At 39.6% G+C, this 18,354-nt stretch overlaps 3 protein-coding genes across 4 annotated transcripts; 2 read left to right on the top strand and 1 right to left on the bottom strand.

Annotated features, from left to right (window-relative positions):
• Positions 1-3,089: 3,089 nt before the first annotated feature.
• LOC116323045 (cytohesin 1 interacting protein) lies at positions 3,090-6,570 on the top strand. 2 transcript variants are annotated; one of them, XM_031743313.2, is made up of 8 exons: positions 3,090-3,350; positions 3,650-3,726; positions 3,886-3,940; positions 4,046-4,148; positions 4,379-4,472; positions 4,615-4,681; positions 4,992-5,058; positions 5,275-6,570. In XM_031743313.2, exons 1-8 carry the CDS (start codon positions 3,183-3,185, stop codon positions 5,751-5,753), a joined length of 1,110 nt encoding a protein of 369 aa, XP_031599173.1. In that variant the 5' UTR covers positions 3,090-3,182; the 3' UTR covers positions 5,754-6,570. The 2 variants fall into 2 exon arrangements, with proteins under 2 accessions (XP_031599173.1, XP_031599174.1); XM_031743314.2 differs by having other exon boundaries at positions 3,091-3,350; positions 3,677-3,726.
• Positions 6,571-8,386: 1,816 nt separating this feature from the next.
• LOC116322907 lies at positions 8,387-10,520 on the top strand. The gene is made up of 2 exons (XM_031743117.2): positions 8,387-9,112; positions 9,208-10,520. The coding sequence occupies exons 1-2, from the start codon at positions 8,542-8,544 to the stop codon at positions 9,615-9,617; spliced, it is 981 nt and encodes a 326-aa protein (XP_031598977.1). The 5' UTR covers positions 8,387-8,541; the 3' UTR covers positions 9,618-10,520.
• Positions 10,088-15,533, bottom strand: LOC116322973 (polypeptide N-acetylgalactosaminyltransferase 5). The gene is made up of 10 exons (XM_031743223.2): positions 14,116-15,533; positions 13,872-14,038; positions 13,316-13,435; positions 12,617-12,752; positions 12,404-12,523; positions 12,200-12,317; positions 11,755-12,084; positions 11,507-11,587; positions 10,977-11,129; positions 10,088-10,822 (listed from the first exon to the last, which is right to left on the bottom strand). Exons 1-10 carry the CDS (start codon positions 15,093-15,095, stop codon positions 10,685-10,687), a joined length of 2,343 nt encoding a protein of 780 aa, XP_031599083.2. The 5' UTR covers positions 15,096-15,533; the 3' UTR covers positions 10,088-10,684.
• Between the last annotated feature and the right edge of the window lie 2,821 nt (positions 15,534-18,354).

The following is an 18,354-nucleotide window of genomic DNA, read 5'->3' as shown; positions in this document are numbered from 1 at the left end:
CATCAAAACACTCACATAAGAATTTAAAAGTTAGGTTTTAAAAGTATTTTAGCTGCTTAGAATTTTTCATCAGCACCATCAGCGGAACAGACACATTTATTTAACCTTATGCTATAAAGTCACACCACCAGGCTACAAGCTCAAAACAAATCCAGCCTTGCTACATTAACACAAAGACAGCTGTAATGTAAGCATTACAGCAAGCAAGGGACAAACAAGAGATCACCACAATCACACTCACTGCTAGCATTCATCATTCATCAGTCATTTCCTGTGGAACAAGTTCTAGATACATCATACACATAACACACAGTGTGACAGCAAATTTTCAACAAATGCGTGCCAACAATGTATCAGTCATCTCTAAAAACATGAACTACTAACCCACCAGAGCTTTATCTTTCCGGCCTTGCGCTCAGCAGAGTCATTGACTACATTGCTCAGAACCAAAGTCATGGCAGTATACTCTTTCTGCTCCTTCCTCTTTTGAGCATTACTGTATTTGCTTTGCTTGCTAACATCATTTACGACACTGCTCTACCAACTAATTCCTCTATGAGAAAACAAATTGTTGTAGTTGAGGTAAACGGGTTCGCACACATCATCCACAGATGATGTTTTACAAATGTAAAACATTTCTCAGCGTGCCTCCTCATCAAAATTTATCAGACAAAGCTGTTTATTTTAATCAGTGTGTAAAATAATTAAGTAATAGAAACTGTATACTACATGAATACATTTTGAGCTACCAGACAAAACCACAACTTGGACTGGAACTCGTATCATCTGTGCACTTTGTGTCAGTACTTGTGTCGTTGGGGACCCTGAACAACACTCCATGCAGAACCATTGGATGTTAATCATTTACCTACACAGGTTCATTAATGATGAGGTCTGTGATCTGGAGAGGTCAACTCAAGACTCATTATTTGAATCATTGTTATTCATATAGCTCCAATTCACAATAGCAGTAGCCTCAATGCACTTTGTGTCACAACATAAAGACCCTACAATTTTAGAAAGAAACCCCAACGATTACATGACCCTTCCCCACTATGAGCAAGCACTTGGTGACAGTGGAGAGCAAAAACTCCCTTTTAACAGGAAGAAACCTCTGGCAGAACCAGGCTCAGGGAGGAGGAGCCATCTCTTTCCCCTTGTGGTTGAAGGTGATGGAAAATAGATAAGTCAAAAGACACGCTATGGACGAGAGCCAGAGTTTAATAATTACTAATGGTTAAATACAGTAGTGGTGTAAAAACACACAGAGAGTGAGAAGAGATGATTGAACAACAACAACAACAACAAAAAAAATGCTCAGTGCATCGTGGAAAGACTTCAGCAGTCTGTTGCAGCACTACGAAAGAATGTCTTTGGGTCACTTGATCCAATCCGAACTACTTTATAAAAATGGAAAATTTAAGAATACATTCAAAAGTAGAGAAGATGTCCGTCTCATGAATCCAAACTGTGAGATGGTTCAATAGAAGAGGTGTCTGATAGCTTAAGACTCTGCCTCTCATTCTACTTTTAAATACCCTAGGAACCACAAGTACTGTCTTTTAGATACGATAGGGCCTGATTATTCAAGAACTTGAGGAGAAGGATTTTTAATTCGATTCTGGATTTAAAGGGTAACCAGTGAAGTGAAATGAAAATGGGACAACATCTTTCTAGTCCCAGTTAATACTCTCTTAGCTGTTCTGAATCACCTGAAGGCTTTTCAGTCATGAATAAATGCATGAGCTAGCTTTTCAGCATCACTTTGAGACAGGATGTTTCTAATTTTAGTGATATTGCGCAAATGAATAAAGACAGTCCTACATATTTGTTTAATGTGCTCACTGAAGGACATATCCTGATTAAAAAGGACTCGAAGATTTCTCAGAGCGTTGCTGGAGGCTAAGGTAATGCCATCCAGAGTAAGCATCTGGTTAGACACCATGTTTCAAAGATTTTTTAGGACCAGGTACAATAATCTCAGCTTTTCTTTTTGATAATGTTGAATTTTGTGTCTTTCTATATGCTTTCACTGCATTTGGCAGAGTCTTTGGGATAACCATCATGCTTAAAAATGAACCATTGCCAATCAGATGCTTTAAAATTGGTACTGCATGTTATGAAGGACATGACCTGACTATAAAGTCTGGGTTCTTGAGAGTACAATATAAAGACAGGGGTGGTGCAAGATTTGATACTCTACATAAACCAATTTCCAACCCAATTATGCAAGTAATGGAATTATTTTTGCTTTGCGTATTGAATGGAGCACACGGGACTTCAGTGTCCAGACGGTCTCATGGTTAGTTGGCAAACTGTGTTCCTGAGGGTCAGTGGGGTAGAGTGGATTGCTGTAAGGCAGCCTGCTTCTTACACGGGCTTTATATACTGCACTTTATTGAAAGCTTCCCCTGCTTTACACTGGAGTGTAAAGCAACTCTGTGTATGGTAAAAGATCGTATTCTCCATTTTCTTGTTGAACAGTATATGTTTTGAAGGCAATGGTGTTGGAGAGAGAGAGAGAGAGGAAGTTTGTGCACCATAGCTTAGTTTTCTTTAACCACTGTCTGCATGCCTGCCAGCCTGCCTGTGTGTGTGTTTTTTTTCTTTTGATCCAACCATGTCTGATGCCTTTGGCCCAATGACCCGTGCTGTCTGTTTAGGAAGCATGAAACTGGCCTTGAGCTAAATCAGCCTTTTGTCTGGCCCCATAAGACAAGTCTCCCTGCTTGGCAGAGCACAGAACACAGGCTTAGCCCCATTGAGAAACTGAGAGTGAGTGAGGCTGGAAGCAGGTGCTGCTGGAGAGGTGAGGTGGCCGGTTTCTCATGCATTGCTGATTTCTGACAGACCATAAATCAAATTGCAAAGACTGCTAAAAGAAAAGGGGACTGTTTGAAGGGGAATTCAAAAAGAAACAGCTTAAACACCCTCCTTGCTTTTTCTTTTCAAACAAGCACAGAAGCACTTCTCGAGAAAAGACGGAGAAAAAAGTTAAAGGCGGTGAACAGGAAGCAAGGTACGTGAAGCTGAGAAGTGCAGATGCGGTTTACCACAGCTTATCACATGATGTGGATTTCCGCTTGATGCATTTGCTTTTGGCTGCACGGCAGGGCAGGACCACACAATCACTGAAGAGCTGCTGCAGCAGGACACGATGCTGCTTTGAGGACTATTCTACCATGCACTCCATCATGAATATCAATGGACTTCAGCGCCAGGGCAGCCAGGAGAGTTACATTCTGGATAATACCCCAAAGAAGAAAAGTTCTCTGTGGTACCGAGCTTCACTGAGGGGGAGCAGTGATCGGCACCGTCACAGCACTGGCTCGCAACCCCGAGTTTGCAAGGTGAGACAATATGTCAAGTGCAATACACGTATGTGTGTTTATAATTTCACATCAGTAAATACTCAGACTTCTGCTGTCTAAATCAAATAACCGAAACACTGATTTGCAACGTGAGATTACAGCTAAGATTTTAGCTGTAATGTGATATAGTTTCACTAATTTACCACAAATAAACAAAGCAGCTCTCTGCAGCTCACCAAATATTTTTTAAATCTCTACTGTTATTTTAAAAAAAACAACTCTTTATACTTTCTAGGAAGGGTTAAAAGTTTAAAATGTGTGTTTTGTTGTTTTTAAAGAGGAACTCTGCATCTCTCTGTTTGCAGTCCAAGCCGGCTTACTCCAACTCACTGGTTGATTACACAGACCCACAACGGTAAATATATCAGAATTGATGTGCAACTTTTCATCTTTTTTCCTTTTATACGTGTAAAAGAAAAACTGTCCACTGGACTTTTTGTGCATGAACAGTTAATTACATTTCTTAAAAATTGATATTAATTATCAGTCGTTTGCTTTTTCTGCTTTTGCACAGAACCACGATTATCTTGGAAAAGCAAGACAATGAAACATTTGGTTTTGAAATTCAGGTAAGCAAACACTGAAGCATTCTTAAGATGATGCTGTGTGGAAAAAAGGGCTGCTTTTGGCTCGTTTTTCTCTTTTTTTTGTGACACATTTGTCTCTCTTTGCAGACTTACGGGCTGCAGCTGAAAAACAGCCCTGCATTGGAGATGTGCACGTTTGTTTGCAAGGTGAACGAGGACAGCGTAGCTGAGAGTGCTGGCCTGACCGCAGGTGAGCCGCCCACATCCTTTCTACCGTATAGGCCCCACTGAGACATTGATGTTACCGTTTGGGCTGCGTGACGATTGACAGATATATCGCTTACCACATATGTGAATACCTACATGCCTTCACACCTACGCCTGCAATCTCACGCACTGATGGGCACATGCAGTTTACAGCTATGTTGTGTAATCATAAACCATTCGTTCCTTATATTTCTGCATCCTTATCTTTTACAGGCGATATAATTGTCACGATCAATGGTGTCAGCATTGAAGGCTCATCTCACCAGTGCGTGCTTGATCTGATAAGAAAATCCACCAACTGTCTAAAGTGAGTGACAACATTTATAACTTCCTAAATACTGCTAAAAAAAAAAAAAAAAGCACAACAGATGATAACTAAAAAGTCACTATAACAATAGTTTATAATAGTATTATAACAGAGTGTAATTATGTGTTATATATTATTCCAGGCTGGAGACTGTTTGTGGGAATATAGTGAAGCAGATAGAGTTGGAGAAGAAGATGGACGCCCTCAAGGTGAGTCTCTTAAATCCTGTCTGTGTTTGATGGTGACACCATTCAGCTGTGTGTTGAAGGCAAAGAAAAAAAAAGAGAGAGCAGTCACCAAGCCATGCAGTAGTGAAGCCTCAAACGCCCCCAGCAATACTTTCTAACCTGCAGCTGCACAGCTGAATTACTCAGGCTATACTCCAAAACATCCCTCTTAAAGCTACTGCATGGACATTTGCCTACAAAGATATTTGCACACAATGTTCTCAGCAAATTAGTTAAGAGTTTTACTGGAAGCATAAGTGTAATGTTTTTGGTGTTTTTTTTGCCCATACAGCAATCACTACGTGAGAAATTGGTGGAGCTGCAGGGCCTTAATTTACAGGAAAAGCGTCTAATGCGAGGTGAGAAGTATGCTCAGCTGTCAGACCACAGCACTTCCTTTCTCACAGCCATTAACATTTCTCTGACGCATGGGCCATCTATGATGTGAATTGATGTGTAAACACCAGATAATGCAAATGGCCTTCCCCTGACACATAAACATACAGTGGAAGTTGCTGATGAGCTTCCTGATACAAATTTCTTGTCATCTAACTGGGATTTTGTTGTGCTTTCAGGTAATTTAAATGACAGCAGTCTCGACCTCCTGATAGACTCCACAGCTATTTTGAGCTCCCCCGTCAGGCGCTTGGGCCGGCGTTTTTCCAGTGACAGCAGCTACAGGAGTGTGATGACAGATGATAGTGACCAAGCCAGTGTGTTTGGGGACGTGAGCTCACCCTGTCCCAGCAGTGCAGCCAGCACCACAGATGATAACTGCTTCTTCTCCAGAGACTTTCCTTCACAAGACAGCTCTTCAGCTCACACATCGAGCTCCAGCAATCACCACCAACCCCTTGGCCGCTCCAGCAGCTCCAGTTTGGCCGGCAGCACCAGCTCTCTGTCTCCGTCCTGGGAGGAAACAAGGATCTCGTCCTTGTTTGGGACCCTGCCCAGAAGAGGCAGGAGAACCAGTGTCCGCAAACACATCCTCAAGTTAATTCCTGGACTTCAGCGATCAGTTGAAGAGGAGGAGATGGGAACAAACACTCAGTGATTCGCTTTCCAAATGCTCCTTGTGTCTATTCAGTATTAAGTGTTGGTAAACAGGATCTGTCAAGTTCCTAACACATTACAAATAGAAACAGACAATGCAATCAAGTGTTTCCCCACACTTAAAAGCCTGGGTTAACCCTTCATGGGAATGCAAACAAGTTGGAACTTTTATACTATATGCATTTGCCAACGTCGAAGTTACCCCTATACTTCCTGAGCCTTTAGACGAGCCTGGCTCGCTTGCTTGGCTTTAACTTGTGGCACAAAAGCATTACAAAAACAATGAGGGCTGAATGAATGTAAACTGAACGGACTGTAAAGTGTGACAGATGAAATTATATATCCTGCTTACTTGAATTCATTTTTTGTCATATTCACAGATTGTGATGAGCATTAATCGATTTGAATCGCAGCAACTGTATCAATGTAGCCAACTTCAAAATTTAAAACAAACATGTAGCCTAAAGCACATGAGAAGACAGTAAAGCACTTATTACACATTCAGGTGCTCAAAACCAAAACCAAGCCTCTACACCCTATAGATAGCTGCTCAGCTCAAAAACAGGATGTGGGTATGAGAGTACTACTTAAGTGCTTTCATTTCCAAATTGTTTTTTCCGACTGTGTATGAGTTTCTTTCAGTATTTAGAAACACTGGAAGTAACAGTTTCTTGTAAATTGTTGAAATTGCTGTAAAAATGTATCATTTTCTTTCTGTGGCAAGAGTGTCATTAATGTGGATGATCCACATTTTCTTTTGTAAATAAAATTACGATGTACAGAAAATTCTTTACGAACAATAAACTTTTAAAGATGTTTCCAGTCACCCGTGCTTCCTTTAACTTTTCATGTAGTGATGCAGTCTCGATGTTGGGGAAGATGCAACTTTGGAGTGAGCTACACTCACTGAAAATTACTGGTGAAGATGCAGGTAGTGAAAAAACTTACTGTGTCATTAAAAGACGAATGTTAATTGAAGAAATGCATAGGGCTTTAAAACTAGTTGAGAAGAATTCATCTATTTCCTGTAAAATAACTACTTCTGTTGTTTCAGTTTGCTGCTACAGAAAGAGGGCTTGTACTACAACTGATGGAAACATTGGAAAGGGTTGTTACTTTCACAAAGAAAGCAAGTTACCCCACATACAGAAACAGGAAAAAATGAGCTTATAAAGTAAGGTCCATACTTTTCTATACAATGTATCGCATTATTACAGCCATTGGTAGTCACAGTCTCCCATGCTGACTTATAAGCAGCTTCAAGGCCAGACGAGGCCTGTTTCCTAGATAATCCATAACAATTAAGTTGTGTTGAAGTGTTGAAGTTGTATTTGGTGAGAGAGATTTGGTGAATGAGATTACAAATCAGTCTGAAAAACAAAATAAACCTACGAGAGAGACAGCACAAACTTTAGGAATGGTGAAATAAACAAAATAGTTCACTGGGCAACTCGGCAACAACAAAAATCTTGAAGAAAACGGAAAACAACACAATAAGAAAACCTTCTTCCCAACTTCTAGTCATGTCAGAAACGTACTTATGGAGTCAGACACATCATTGTCATGGTCTGCATTTAAAAGACAGACAGATGAAACACATGAGACAGATGTGCAGAAGGAAAGGAGCAGCTAAAAATCTGAAGTAAACCACACCATCTGTCAAACATGGCGCAGTAACAGGAAGTGTGTATACAGGGCTATACCCTACTCAGTCAAATGCTGCAAAAACTGATGGGATGGATAAAAATATATATTAATAGATAATGACCAAAGCATACTGCAAAATCAACCCACGAATTTATCAAGGCAAAGAAAAATGATCTTTACAATGAGAAAGAAATTACAGATTAAGTATAAAACTAATTGCAATTGGTAAAGAGTCAACGCAATACTTTGGTTAAACCTGCTGAATTAAAGTTAAAAGTCTGCACTTCAGTCATATCTTGAATGTTTGATTTAAAATCCACTGTAGTGGTGTAAAGAGGCAAAACGACAAAAACTGTGTTATTGCTCAAATACTTCTGACCCGAAGATGCAAAATCACTTTCAGCTTTAAATAGGATGTCCTCTGCTGTAAATCAAGTACAGACATAATCACTCTTTATACTATTAACAGTCTGGCCTAAAAAGAGCTACCTGCTATTGGTCAAAGTTTCCTATCATAGAAAAGCCACAGAGCAGATAAAGTGCAAGTGTCTAGTTCCTTTTTGTAGTCCACTTGAATTGCAGTATGTTATAGCAAATACATTAAAAAATTAATGGAATCTCCACCTCTATGAGGAATGAATCAGTGGTGATTTTACTGTATGTTTCGTTAGCAGTTTAGTTGTTCTAAAACCTTAAAGTCTTTATGTTCTTAAGCTGTTTCAGGGTGGTTCGGACTGTAAGTAGCGCATTGAAAACAGAATAACCAGAATGTTAATCTAGACTCAAAACATTGCAGAATGAAGGTGGCCACCAAGTACAGATTTAAATAAGAGTACAATTGTAGGTCCCAGAGCCACAATGAACCTTTGTTTGGACTACAACAAAGCCTCTGTTCTTTGGTGATTCAACACAAACAGAGATTTACATGGTACTAGCAGTACAGAGCCCACCACAGAGCCCAAGCTTGTGTCGCTCATTGAAAAGCACGATGGATACTTTCTCAGTTGACTGACAAAGCAAAACAGGAGCAACACATTCGGACCAGCGGAGAAGGCAATGTGACAATACTTGTTTAAGTTGTGATTTAAGAGGCATCAGAACTGATTTGCCATTTTCAACACTACTCAAGAACCAAAAGACAGATGGAGATGAGTGCAATCCCTCCAAATACCCCAAAACACAGTGCAGAAGAGGAAGAAGATGCACTGGCACCTCAGGTACTGGAGATTCTCAGTGGGATCAGCATTGAAGCCTTTAAGACCCTGAAGCAACCTGAAGATAGAGATGTGTGGTCCCTGGAAGAGGGAGATGACTCGGTGTTTTACAGTGATGAGGAGCAAGCTCAGCTGAACATCGTTACTGCATCTACTGCATCAACCGGCATCAAGTGCCGACATCTTGCAAACACTGTGGCAGATGAACCTAGCCCTCGGAGAGAGGTAAAGGCAGGGGAAGAACATGAAGCCGATATTGCCAAAGAAAATTTAGACATGGGAAGGGAAATGACCCATCAGATCACTTGGACTCAAGAACCCCAAAAGTTTCATACGGCCAAAGCTAAACTGATGTTTGCATTAGACTCTGGGGAACAAGGTGCTGATTCTGAACCGACTCCAGGAGAGTTTATGAGAACTTGTAAGGAGTTTTTGCAGCCACACTGGACAACTGTAGAAATGCAAGCACACCCTGAACAAAATGCATCAGCGGAAGAAGGTAAGAAGAATTTCATATAACTTTGCATTGAAATAAAAGTGGTCTTTGTTTATAGACTGTAAAAGAAAAGATTTTGTCTTTCGTTTTCTCTTTAGCAAATCGGCAAATCAAAGAGGAAGAAGTGGAACTAGAAACTCACACATCAGCCCTCAGCTCCTTTGATGTACCTAATGAGGAGGGTTATGCAAGGCTGAACAGGGAGGCAAACTACCCAGACCAGCTGTTTGGTGCTGAAGGCCAGAAATCAGGTGCTGGTTGGCTTCAAGTGGATCAGAAAGCTAAGCAGGATCCGAACTTTAATGTCCATGCTGGTCTTCATCAAAACCCCCACCCGGGTTACTCCAGCCTGCCTTTGGTAAAGAAATCTGGCTGCAGTGAGAGCCACCAGGATTCATTTAACCATCTCACATCTACCAAGTACAGCACCGTGTCCTATCGCAGGATCCGCAGAGGCAACACCCGTCAGAAGATAGATGAGTTTGAGTACATGATAATTAATCACTAAGAATCAGGTTTCAATGTCCATCTAATGAAACTGTAACAAAAAAACCCCCCAAAACAAAACAAAACAAATGCAACATGTGTGCTTTACAGTTTACACAGAAATATCCAATGTAACACCCCATTATGTGCAAACCTTACATGCATACATAACAGTCACAGTTAAGGTACTTGGCTCGATATAGTGAAAACATCTCATATTTGTAAAGTAAACAATTGATTTATGTTGTTACTATTGGCTATTAAGATTTTTGGCATGAGAACTCTGGTGTTAAAAGTTTTAAATTCCTCAGAAGTAACCTCAGTACATAACTATTAAAAAGAAATTCAAATGGCAGATGGAGGGAAGTAACAAAATATATACCGTTCTAGATTCATCAACTTGTTATTATTTTCACCTATTTTCACCAAAAATGCATTTTCATTCATGTCTTTTTCTTGAAATGTTTGTGATCATGTAATAAACTCATGAAATCAGAGCACAGGTTTATTGAGTGTTTTGAAGCAACACTTCCCTCTAGTGACAAAAACAAAATCAACCAAAGTTTTCACAGCAAAACCTACACATAAAAACCCCACAAAAGCAGCTTTTTTTCCCCAAATGACCGCTCAAAGGACACATTTCATCACGAGATATTAAAAAAAAAATTATATGTTTTATACAAACAGCTTCATGCAATTTAACTCGTTATTTAGTCCCAGGAATGATGAATCTATAAGGCACTGTTTAACTTTCGATCTTTGTAAATGTTTTACTAAAGAACTGAAGAGTTAAACCAAAGATATCCATCTGAATCTCACTTCTCACTTTTCCCCAGGTGCCAGTACAGAGGATATTACTTTTTAAATTACTAAGTCCCAGTCCTTTGGCACAAAATCCCACATCATTCACTTAAAAAAAAAAAAAAAAAAAAAAAAGAAATCACACTCATTAATGCCCCCAAAACACTTCTTTTGTACCCTGGAAAGTCCTGATTTGAGGCTGGACCACAGACCGTGCTGTAGCATGAGGCCACTGAAGGTTTTTTGTAGTGCACTTTTATCACATAGAACTCATTTCAGTCTCATCCACTACACAAGGTAGTTCGTGAACTGCCACTTCTGGAACATATTGCTGGGTCCACAAGGACTGAGACGAAGATCGTCACTCCCAGGTCCTGCTTCCAGGCACATATGGTTGGAAACAAACTCTGCTATGAGGTGCTCCGCCTTAAAGACAAAAAAAGGGTGGGAGGGAAATGAATGCAACTCTTGGATCTAAACACTCCTTACGTGGATTTAAAGGAGGCCAGCTCTGTGGTTTGAACTAAAGGCAAAACAAAGATATTGCACAAAGCAAATGGCACACCCTAAGTCAACCTACCAGAGCAGAGTTGGACGATTTGTGGAACCAGCGGAGCTCAGGCTTGGTGCTGTCACATGACTGTAAAGCAAACCTATTCTTGCTGCCTTGGGCAGCAACACACAAGTTCTGCTGCTGAATGTGTTTCATCCAGGTGTAATTAAAGTGCTGACCCTGAAAACGAGAGAAAAGCAGAGAGAGTGACCAGGAGGTACATATGCTACATGTCAAACAATATAAGATTTTGAAAGACGCCTCAGTGGTGCTGACTTGAATCCAAAGAGGCCACATTTAGAAAAACTTGGTCTCGTCTTGGACTCCACACTTGTTTATAGTGGCTTGGGTCCTTTCTCATACTTTGACTGCATTTGTCTTGGTTATTTCTGGGTATTTTTGTTATTCCCCCACCATCATTACCACAGTCATGACCACCAAACTTGCAAATCATCTACATTTTTTTCCTGTGTAAAGACTAAGAAAAATATAGACAAAAAGCCCTACTATAGATCATTTAGTGATATTTACATTCAAATAATCTGTTAAACACCTACCTGCTTGCTGAGATCACACGTCTCAAAGCACAAAGAGCCGTTATGCAAAGCAAGGCATTTTCTTAAGCCACGATTGAAGACCTAAAAAAAAAAAAGAACGAAAGAAAGACAGCATTTTAAGAGAAGTGAAACCTCAGTAAACACAGGATTTGTTTACTAATTTACAAGAACACAAGAAAATGGTCCTTTTTATATTCCAATCAGACAGAATGCTGACACAGGTTTAAATGAACAGCCAGAGTACATACCAGGCCTTCAGCTTTTACTAAAGGAGCAACCATGTCCGGATAAACATTATCCAGGTACCACTTGAAGCTTTTGCATTTCAGCTTCTTCCTTAGCTCAATCTGGTCTGTGAGGTTGCCAATATTAATGAGCTTTTTATCCAGCAGGTGATGGTAGCCATGGCCATAGAAAAGATCCTTGTACTCATCTAGCCACACTTCAGCCACCCTTGCCAGGTTACGCTCCACTGTCTTCTGCCGGTCTTTGGGAAATTTATAAGGATTCTGCCCGCGGAAAATGTGTCCCACACGAGAGCAGGGGATAATCTCGATTTCTCCACCGCACATCCAGATCTGTTCAAACAGCAACAGGTACAGCACATCATCAGCCATGTGATAAACACAAACTTGAAGGATGTTTCCGAACAGCTGTGACCAATATTCCCAATAAATTAGCTGAGTGACAAACCTTAAATGAAATCTCCATGTTCTCCCCACCCCACACATCCAGACCGGGATCATAGGTACCAAGTTCGAAGAAGTATTGTTTGTCAATTGAAAAAAGGCCCCCAGCCATAACAGGGCATCTACAGGACAGAAAACAAACAAAAAAAGATTACTAAAAATAGCCACTAGAGCTATAAAAAACAAAAAAACAAAACATGAATTTTACCTGATCGGATCAGAGATGGTCAAATTAAACTTCTTGATATCCTCTGGTGGTACTGCACTCCAACCAAACACCAAAGGCCATTTGAAAATACCCCTTTGGAAGTTGTCAACCATCATATAACTGAGGATGAAAAACCATGAGACATTTTATTTTTTGGCCGTTACTGTACCAAAACACATAACTAATTACCTAAATATGGTACTATCCACTTACCTCATGTCCTTATCACTGATAACTTCAATAACTGGACAGGGTACTTTCTTTCGATCCAGATAGACTCTCTCTAAGAGCGGCTCCAGCCACCCCACATTGCATTCAATATGGGAGTCAAGAAAGGTAAGAACCTCACCTGCATCGAAGGAAAGCACAAGAGTTCTGCTGCAGTAAAACATTTTAAGAACACAACCCTACAACGCTCAAAAAACCCTCATGGGACACTTTTGTCAATGCATGTAAAGAACATTTGCAGTAACATCAATAATAATAATAGTATTACTGCATATATTGCATAATGTTTTTACACTTCTAATCTGAAAGGTGTAAAAACAGGGACATACATCTGACCACCTGCATTTGCCATGCACGCTGGTGTCAGAAAAGTAACGCTGCAATATGGATTATATGTTGACCTGATCCACCACCCTTGGCCTTGAGGACTTCAAGCTCTTCCATTTATAGGTATTGTTTGGTTTCTTGAGTCATAGCTAGAGACCCAGCTCCTTTTACAGTAATGGTCCTCAACAAGAACATTTGGTCAACAGAGCAGCAGGTTGTGCAGAGGTGCACAAGGTGCAAGGTCTTTATCTTTCTTTTTTGGGGGGGCATATCCTCTAACCCGTATCTATACCTCCTTTATAGACTCATAAAATATAAGATACACCCTTATATGAGATTAGTCTTGACCATACATACCTTTGGCAACAGCAGCTCCAGCTAGCCTAGCTCTGATCAAGCCCTGGCGCTCCTTGAGACGAACGATTCGCACTTTGGGGAACTGGGCCATGTAATCATCCAGCTGCTTTTTGAGATAGTCTGCCAGAGTAAAAGCTCTTGGTAAAGCTACTGCATGCATGCAAGTTACACTGACAGCAGAGAACAATTAAAAATGACAATCTGAAAGCCAATAAAATGATGATCATTTATATTGTTGCTAAGCCTGCATAGATTATACGGTAATTAAAAAAAAAAAAAATCATCCAATCAGTCATTTAAGTAATATAAGGTACATGTAAAAGAAATCAATGGTTTAATTGTAAAACCAATAAGCAGCTGTCACATATTTTAACACTTCTGGCTGATCAATAATGATCTAATGGTTTTCCTAACAATCTATATAGTACATTGCATTTGAGCATACAATGAAAAAGATATTCGAACAGCCGACATTTAATAACAAATTTTTAATCAACCCAACTGAGATACCCCATGGAGACGAGGCCTAGCTATGACAAATTCCAGACACTGTTACCTTTTGTGCTGAAGTCATCCACCAGAATAATTTCTTTAAGGAGATGGGGTGGAGATCTGTTGAGCACACTGTGCACAGAGCGGAGGAGTGTTGACCACACTTCATCCACGAAGCAGAAGATCACACTGGTGGAAGGTAAGTCATCGTGGACCAGACTCTGTTCACACCTGGGAAACACAGCAAAAATTAACATTCAAGCTTTGCAAGTGGGGGTGGCTTCAGAGATGACGTGCAGAAGACTCACATCTGCGGCCTGGTGTCTGGAATGGCACGGTCCACTGGAATCTTGTCACTGAGGTAGACGTTAAAATGGCCTTCGTCCCATCTCTTCTTCACCTCTGCATCCTCTTTCCAGCCAACGACAGCTGGCTGACCAAACTGGCCTACTGCGTTAGCATCTCTAGGACTGGAAGTCAAATCCAGAGAAAGCACTTTGTGGACACCTGATTTTCTAACAGCAGAGTTATTCTTGTTGTCGAATCCTCCTTGGAGAACGACTAAAGGCTTCACAGGTTCCTTTTTTTCATTAACAGGACTTTTAACAGTCTCGCTGACCTGCTCCCTCTCTTTTGTATCTTCGTTCTCTATTCTTTTTACATCCTTGTTGGGAGGTTGTTTGGGTGTTGTTTTAACTGGGTGTGCCTCCTCACCCTGAAGCTGCTTCTTAACTGCTTTATTTGCCTTATCCGTCTTGTCCCGATGACTTTCTGCCACTTTAACAGGCTCCTCCTTTAAGGCAAGTTTATTTTTCTGGGTCACATTTGCCACTGCTACATTTAGATCAAAATGTACAGGTTTCTTCTTCCCACGAACTTCCTGATTTGGAGTAAAATTGTGCAGGGAAGCTCCATTATCACGTTTGGGAACATTGTCTCCTTGACTTTTAATAAAGTTCCTCTTTTCATCCCGTTCTTTGCCTCCATGTCTGTAAACCTGGTCAAGTTTGACACCTGAAGTGAGTGGTCCTTTCCCCCCATGTGTCCAGTCCATCCTCTGCACCGGGTGTTTAAACCCCCTTCTCATGTGCTGCGTGGCCTTCAGCTGCTGTTTGAAAATCTCCTTATCTCTTATCACACGCTCTTTTACCAGCTGGGTATTCACTTCGTTTAGTGACATGCGGAGAGCAGCCATGTCAAACAGCAGCCAAATGACAGAAGCTACGAACACAAACGCCAGCACCCTCCCACTGTCCCTTAAATATCTTCTAAGCCTCATTATTGACATAGTTTTAATTTAAATAAAACAAACAAACCCTCTGTAAATGTAAAAACACGTCAAAGAACCATAGTGAAAGTGCCGCTTCTGAGGCACACTGTTCTAGTCTTTGGAGAAGTTATGTGCCTGCGTGGCATGCTAGAAATATTACACGGAGCAGCAGCGGTAGTCAGTGTTGTCACTCATAAATACAGCAGGGTCCGACTCCCGTGGCGCAGCACGAAGGTACAATGTTAAAGCACTAATTTGCCATAACGTACAGTACCGGTTCGGTAATGTCCACATCCGCGAGCCATTACGTCTGCCTCGAAATACTCCACAAACCTTTCGACGTCAAAGAGAAAAGTTTTCGGTTTCGCCGCAGGGTCTATCCACGCCACAACTTTAACTTCAGTTTTGTATGAGGACGTTGCAGCCGACTTCCACATAGTCAGTAAAGTGATTGGACGGAGTTTCTGTCCGAAAGCAAGTCAGCGGGAGAGAACGCGGACGGTACAGGAAGCTGGACGTTTCGCCTTCAAAATAAAGCATTTAAAAAATATTTCACAATCAGTTATGAACGAGGGAATATTAGGGCCACATTCAAATAAATAAAAGACATGAAATAAAAAAGGCAAAATTTCGAGATTAAACAGAGCAAACAAATATTTAAACTAAGGATATTTCCTCTTTATTTTTTAATCTTATTTTAGTTAATTTTCCAAGATCACAAAAGTTTTCATTTTTATTTTTCAAAATCTAGTATTTATTTTTTTCACAATTAATTTTAGTTAACTGTAATGACCTTTGCTGTTACTTTTCTTAGAAGTGTAACCTTATTTATTTTATATTTATTTATTTTTAGTCACCATTAATTTGAATAGATTATAAATTTATGTTGGATATTAGATTTTGCAATATTATTTACAACTTTGGATAGTTTGTTTATTATATATTTAATTATCTTATTATTATTTACCGCTTTACCTTATAATGTGTAACATTTAAGATATTTATAACGGCACCTTGTGAGAGGTAATTTTGGTTCCTGTCTGACAGTATTTATGGTGTGACTGTTTTAAGAATGAAACTTAAGTTACACTCTAAAAATAATTAGCTCTGAGTATCATGTGGGTTAATAAGTTAAAAATATAAAACTTGGGCTAAAGTCCCGCAGGCCTACACAAACCTGTGTCCCAGTGGAGACACACAAGATCTCTTTTTTAGACTTTAAGTTAAGTTAGCATTTTCTGTTGTTCTTTCATGCAATAAAATTAAATTTAATATCTATATCTCCATTCGTCAAAAGTTCTAGACAACTCCATCATTTTCCTCCTCCCTGGACTAATACAAACTAACTTCAGCTGATTAAAGTGCAAGAGTGCAGGAAGAAAGAGAGATGTTTGATCGTTGTTTGATTTGGTTTCTATCTGCTGTCTGCAGATAACTGAATCACTGTAACTGTAGTGTGATTACTAAATGACATTACTGCAATACAGAAAAATATAATATGATTCCAGTAATGTGTTAATTTTGAAAGTGTTACACTCAGCACTGGTAATGTTAACTAATATAACATGTAGTAAAAGCTAATAGCTAAATTATATATGGAAAATCATACATTTGTAATTTTAAGAAGATGGACACTCCCTCATGAACATTGTAGCTACATCTACAAATTAATGTGTATTCACACTCAAATCATTATGAATTTAAATGAATTTTCATCTAGTTTTCAAGTGCTTTTGTTTGTATTTTTATTTCTGATAGAATAGAACTGTGAAGGTCCTGGGTTTGTATCCACACTTGGGCCTCTCTGAGTGGATGTTATCCTCATTTCTGTGTGGGTTCTCTCCAGATACTCTCACTTTCTCCCACAGTCCATAGTCATACATTTAAGGTTAACTGGTGATTCTGAAGTGAATGTATGTGTGAATGGTTTTCTTTTTATGTGTTAGCCCTGCGACAGATTTGCAGCCTATCCATGGCGGACCGGCTTCTCACCCTATGACAGCCGTGACCCTGAATTGGATAATCAGAAGAAAATGGATGGATGGAAAAAAAAGTATTGAAAATGAATAAAATAAGATGAATATATAGATCATGAATTCATAATGTATATATTCTTTTAGATTAAAAGTATAGTAAACTCCAGGGGAATTTATATGCAGTATCTGGTAAACCCTCATCTTCACCAATGAATTTTATTTCAATATTCATGCTCCTTACTGGATAAAGACATTTCTAGCTCAACCAAAAATAATTATGGAAGCTTGTTTCTACCACAGAACAGCATGGTGATGCAGTGGTCAGAACTGTTGCCTCATAGTGAGAAAGTCTTGGGTTGAAATCCATGATCTTGTTTGGATTTCGGAAACAACCTTCTATAATTAGAAGATATATATTTTAATAAATAAATCTGGCCATGACAAATTATTACACCTAATTCTTCAGGAACTTTTACTTTGGAAGTTATAACCGGAAGCGCTCTGTTAACTCAGTTCCGCGTTTCCCCGTTCACTTTACACCAGGAACAATATTGCCAAGTAGTATGGAAGCTACGCAGGACGCGTAGTTTGATGGTGATGTGACTAGGGCTGCGCCTTGTTCAATTGTTCGGTCACTTTTGTTAAAACTACTCTGACGTTATTCGTCTTGTTCTCATTTTTAGAGGGGATTACACTGCACACACCTAAATTGTGTGGGTGTTTTCTCCAGAAATAGTTGCCTATTCTTATTGTAGGCGAGTTTTCATACAGTCACTTTGATCCATTAATCTAGGGCTTTTAGACATGGACACATCACTAGGATTTAGGAGTTACTAGGGCAGCTTGTTATATTTAGCTTAAAGGTTTTAAACATGATTGTCGTGAAATTGTGAGGACTTGGGTACTTTTCTAGTCAAGCTTTTATTATTATTATTATTATAAAATACCAAGAATAGATGAACAATAGGCCTGTGTTAGTGCACACTTTAGTTCTGTTATCAGTATTCCAAAACTGCAGTGTCCCTGCTAGATCTACTATCAGATCAAATACACTTTTGCATAGTTTTTTCTCTCTCCTCCAGTTTAAATATTAATTTTGGCCTTTAGTTATTATACTATTATGATGTGAGGGATGGCAGAGCGGTGGAGGCAGAAATAAAAAGTCTTCCAGTCTTTTTTATTTCTCTTTCAATCACGGCAGTGGATTAGAGTGCCATATTTACAGTTACATATTTACAGTTATATCTGCAGTGCAGATCAGAAGGCCAAACAGAGGGAAAACTTCAATTCAAGAAAAAGAA

This window comes from Oreochromis aureus, linkage group 16 (genome assembly GCF_013358895.1).
Source record: "Oreochromis aureus strain Israel breed Guangdong linkage group 16, ZZ_aureus, whole genome shotgun sequence".
Taxonomy (NCBI): domain Eukaryota; kingdom Metazoa; phylum Chordata; class Actinopteri; order Cichliformes; family Cichlidae; genus Oreochromis; species Oreochromis aureus.
Note: the sequence above shows the minus strand (reverse complement) of the source record. Positions and strands in the feature narration are given on the sequence as shown.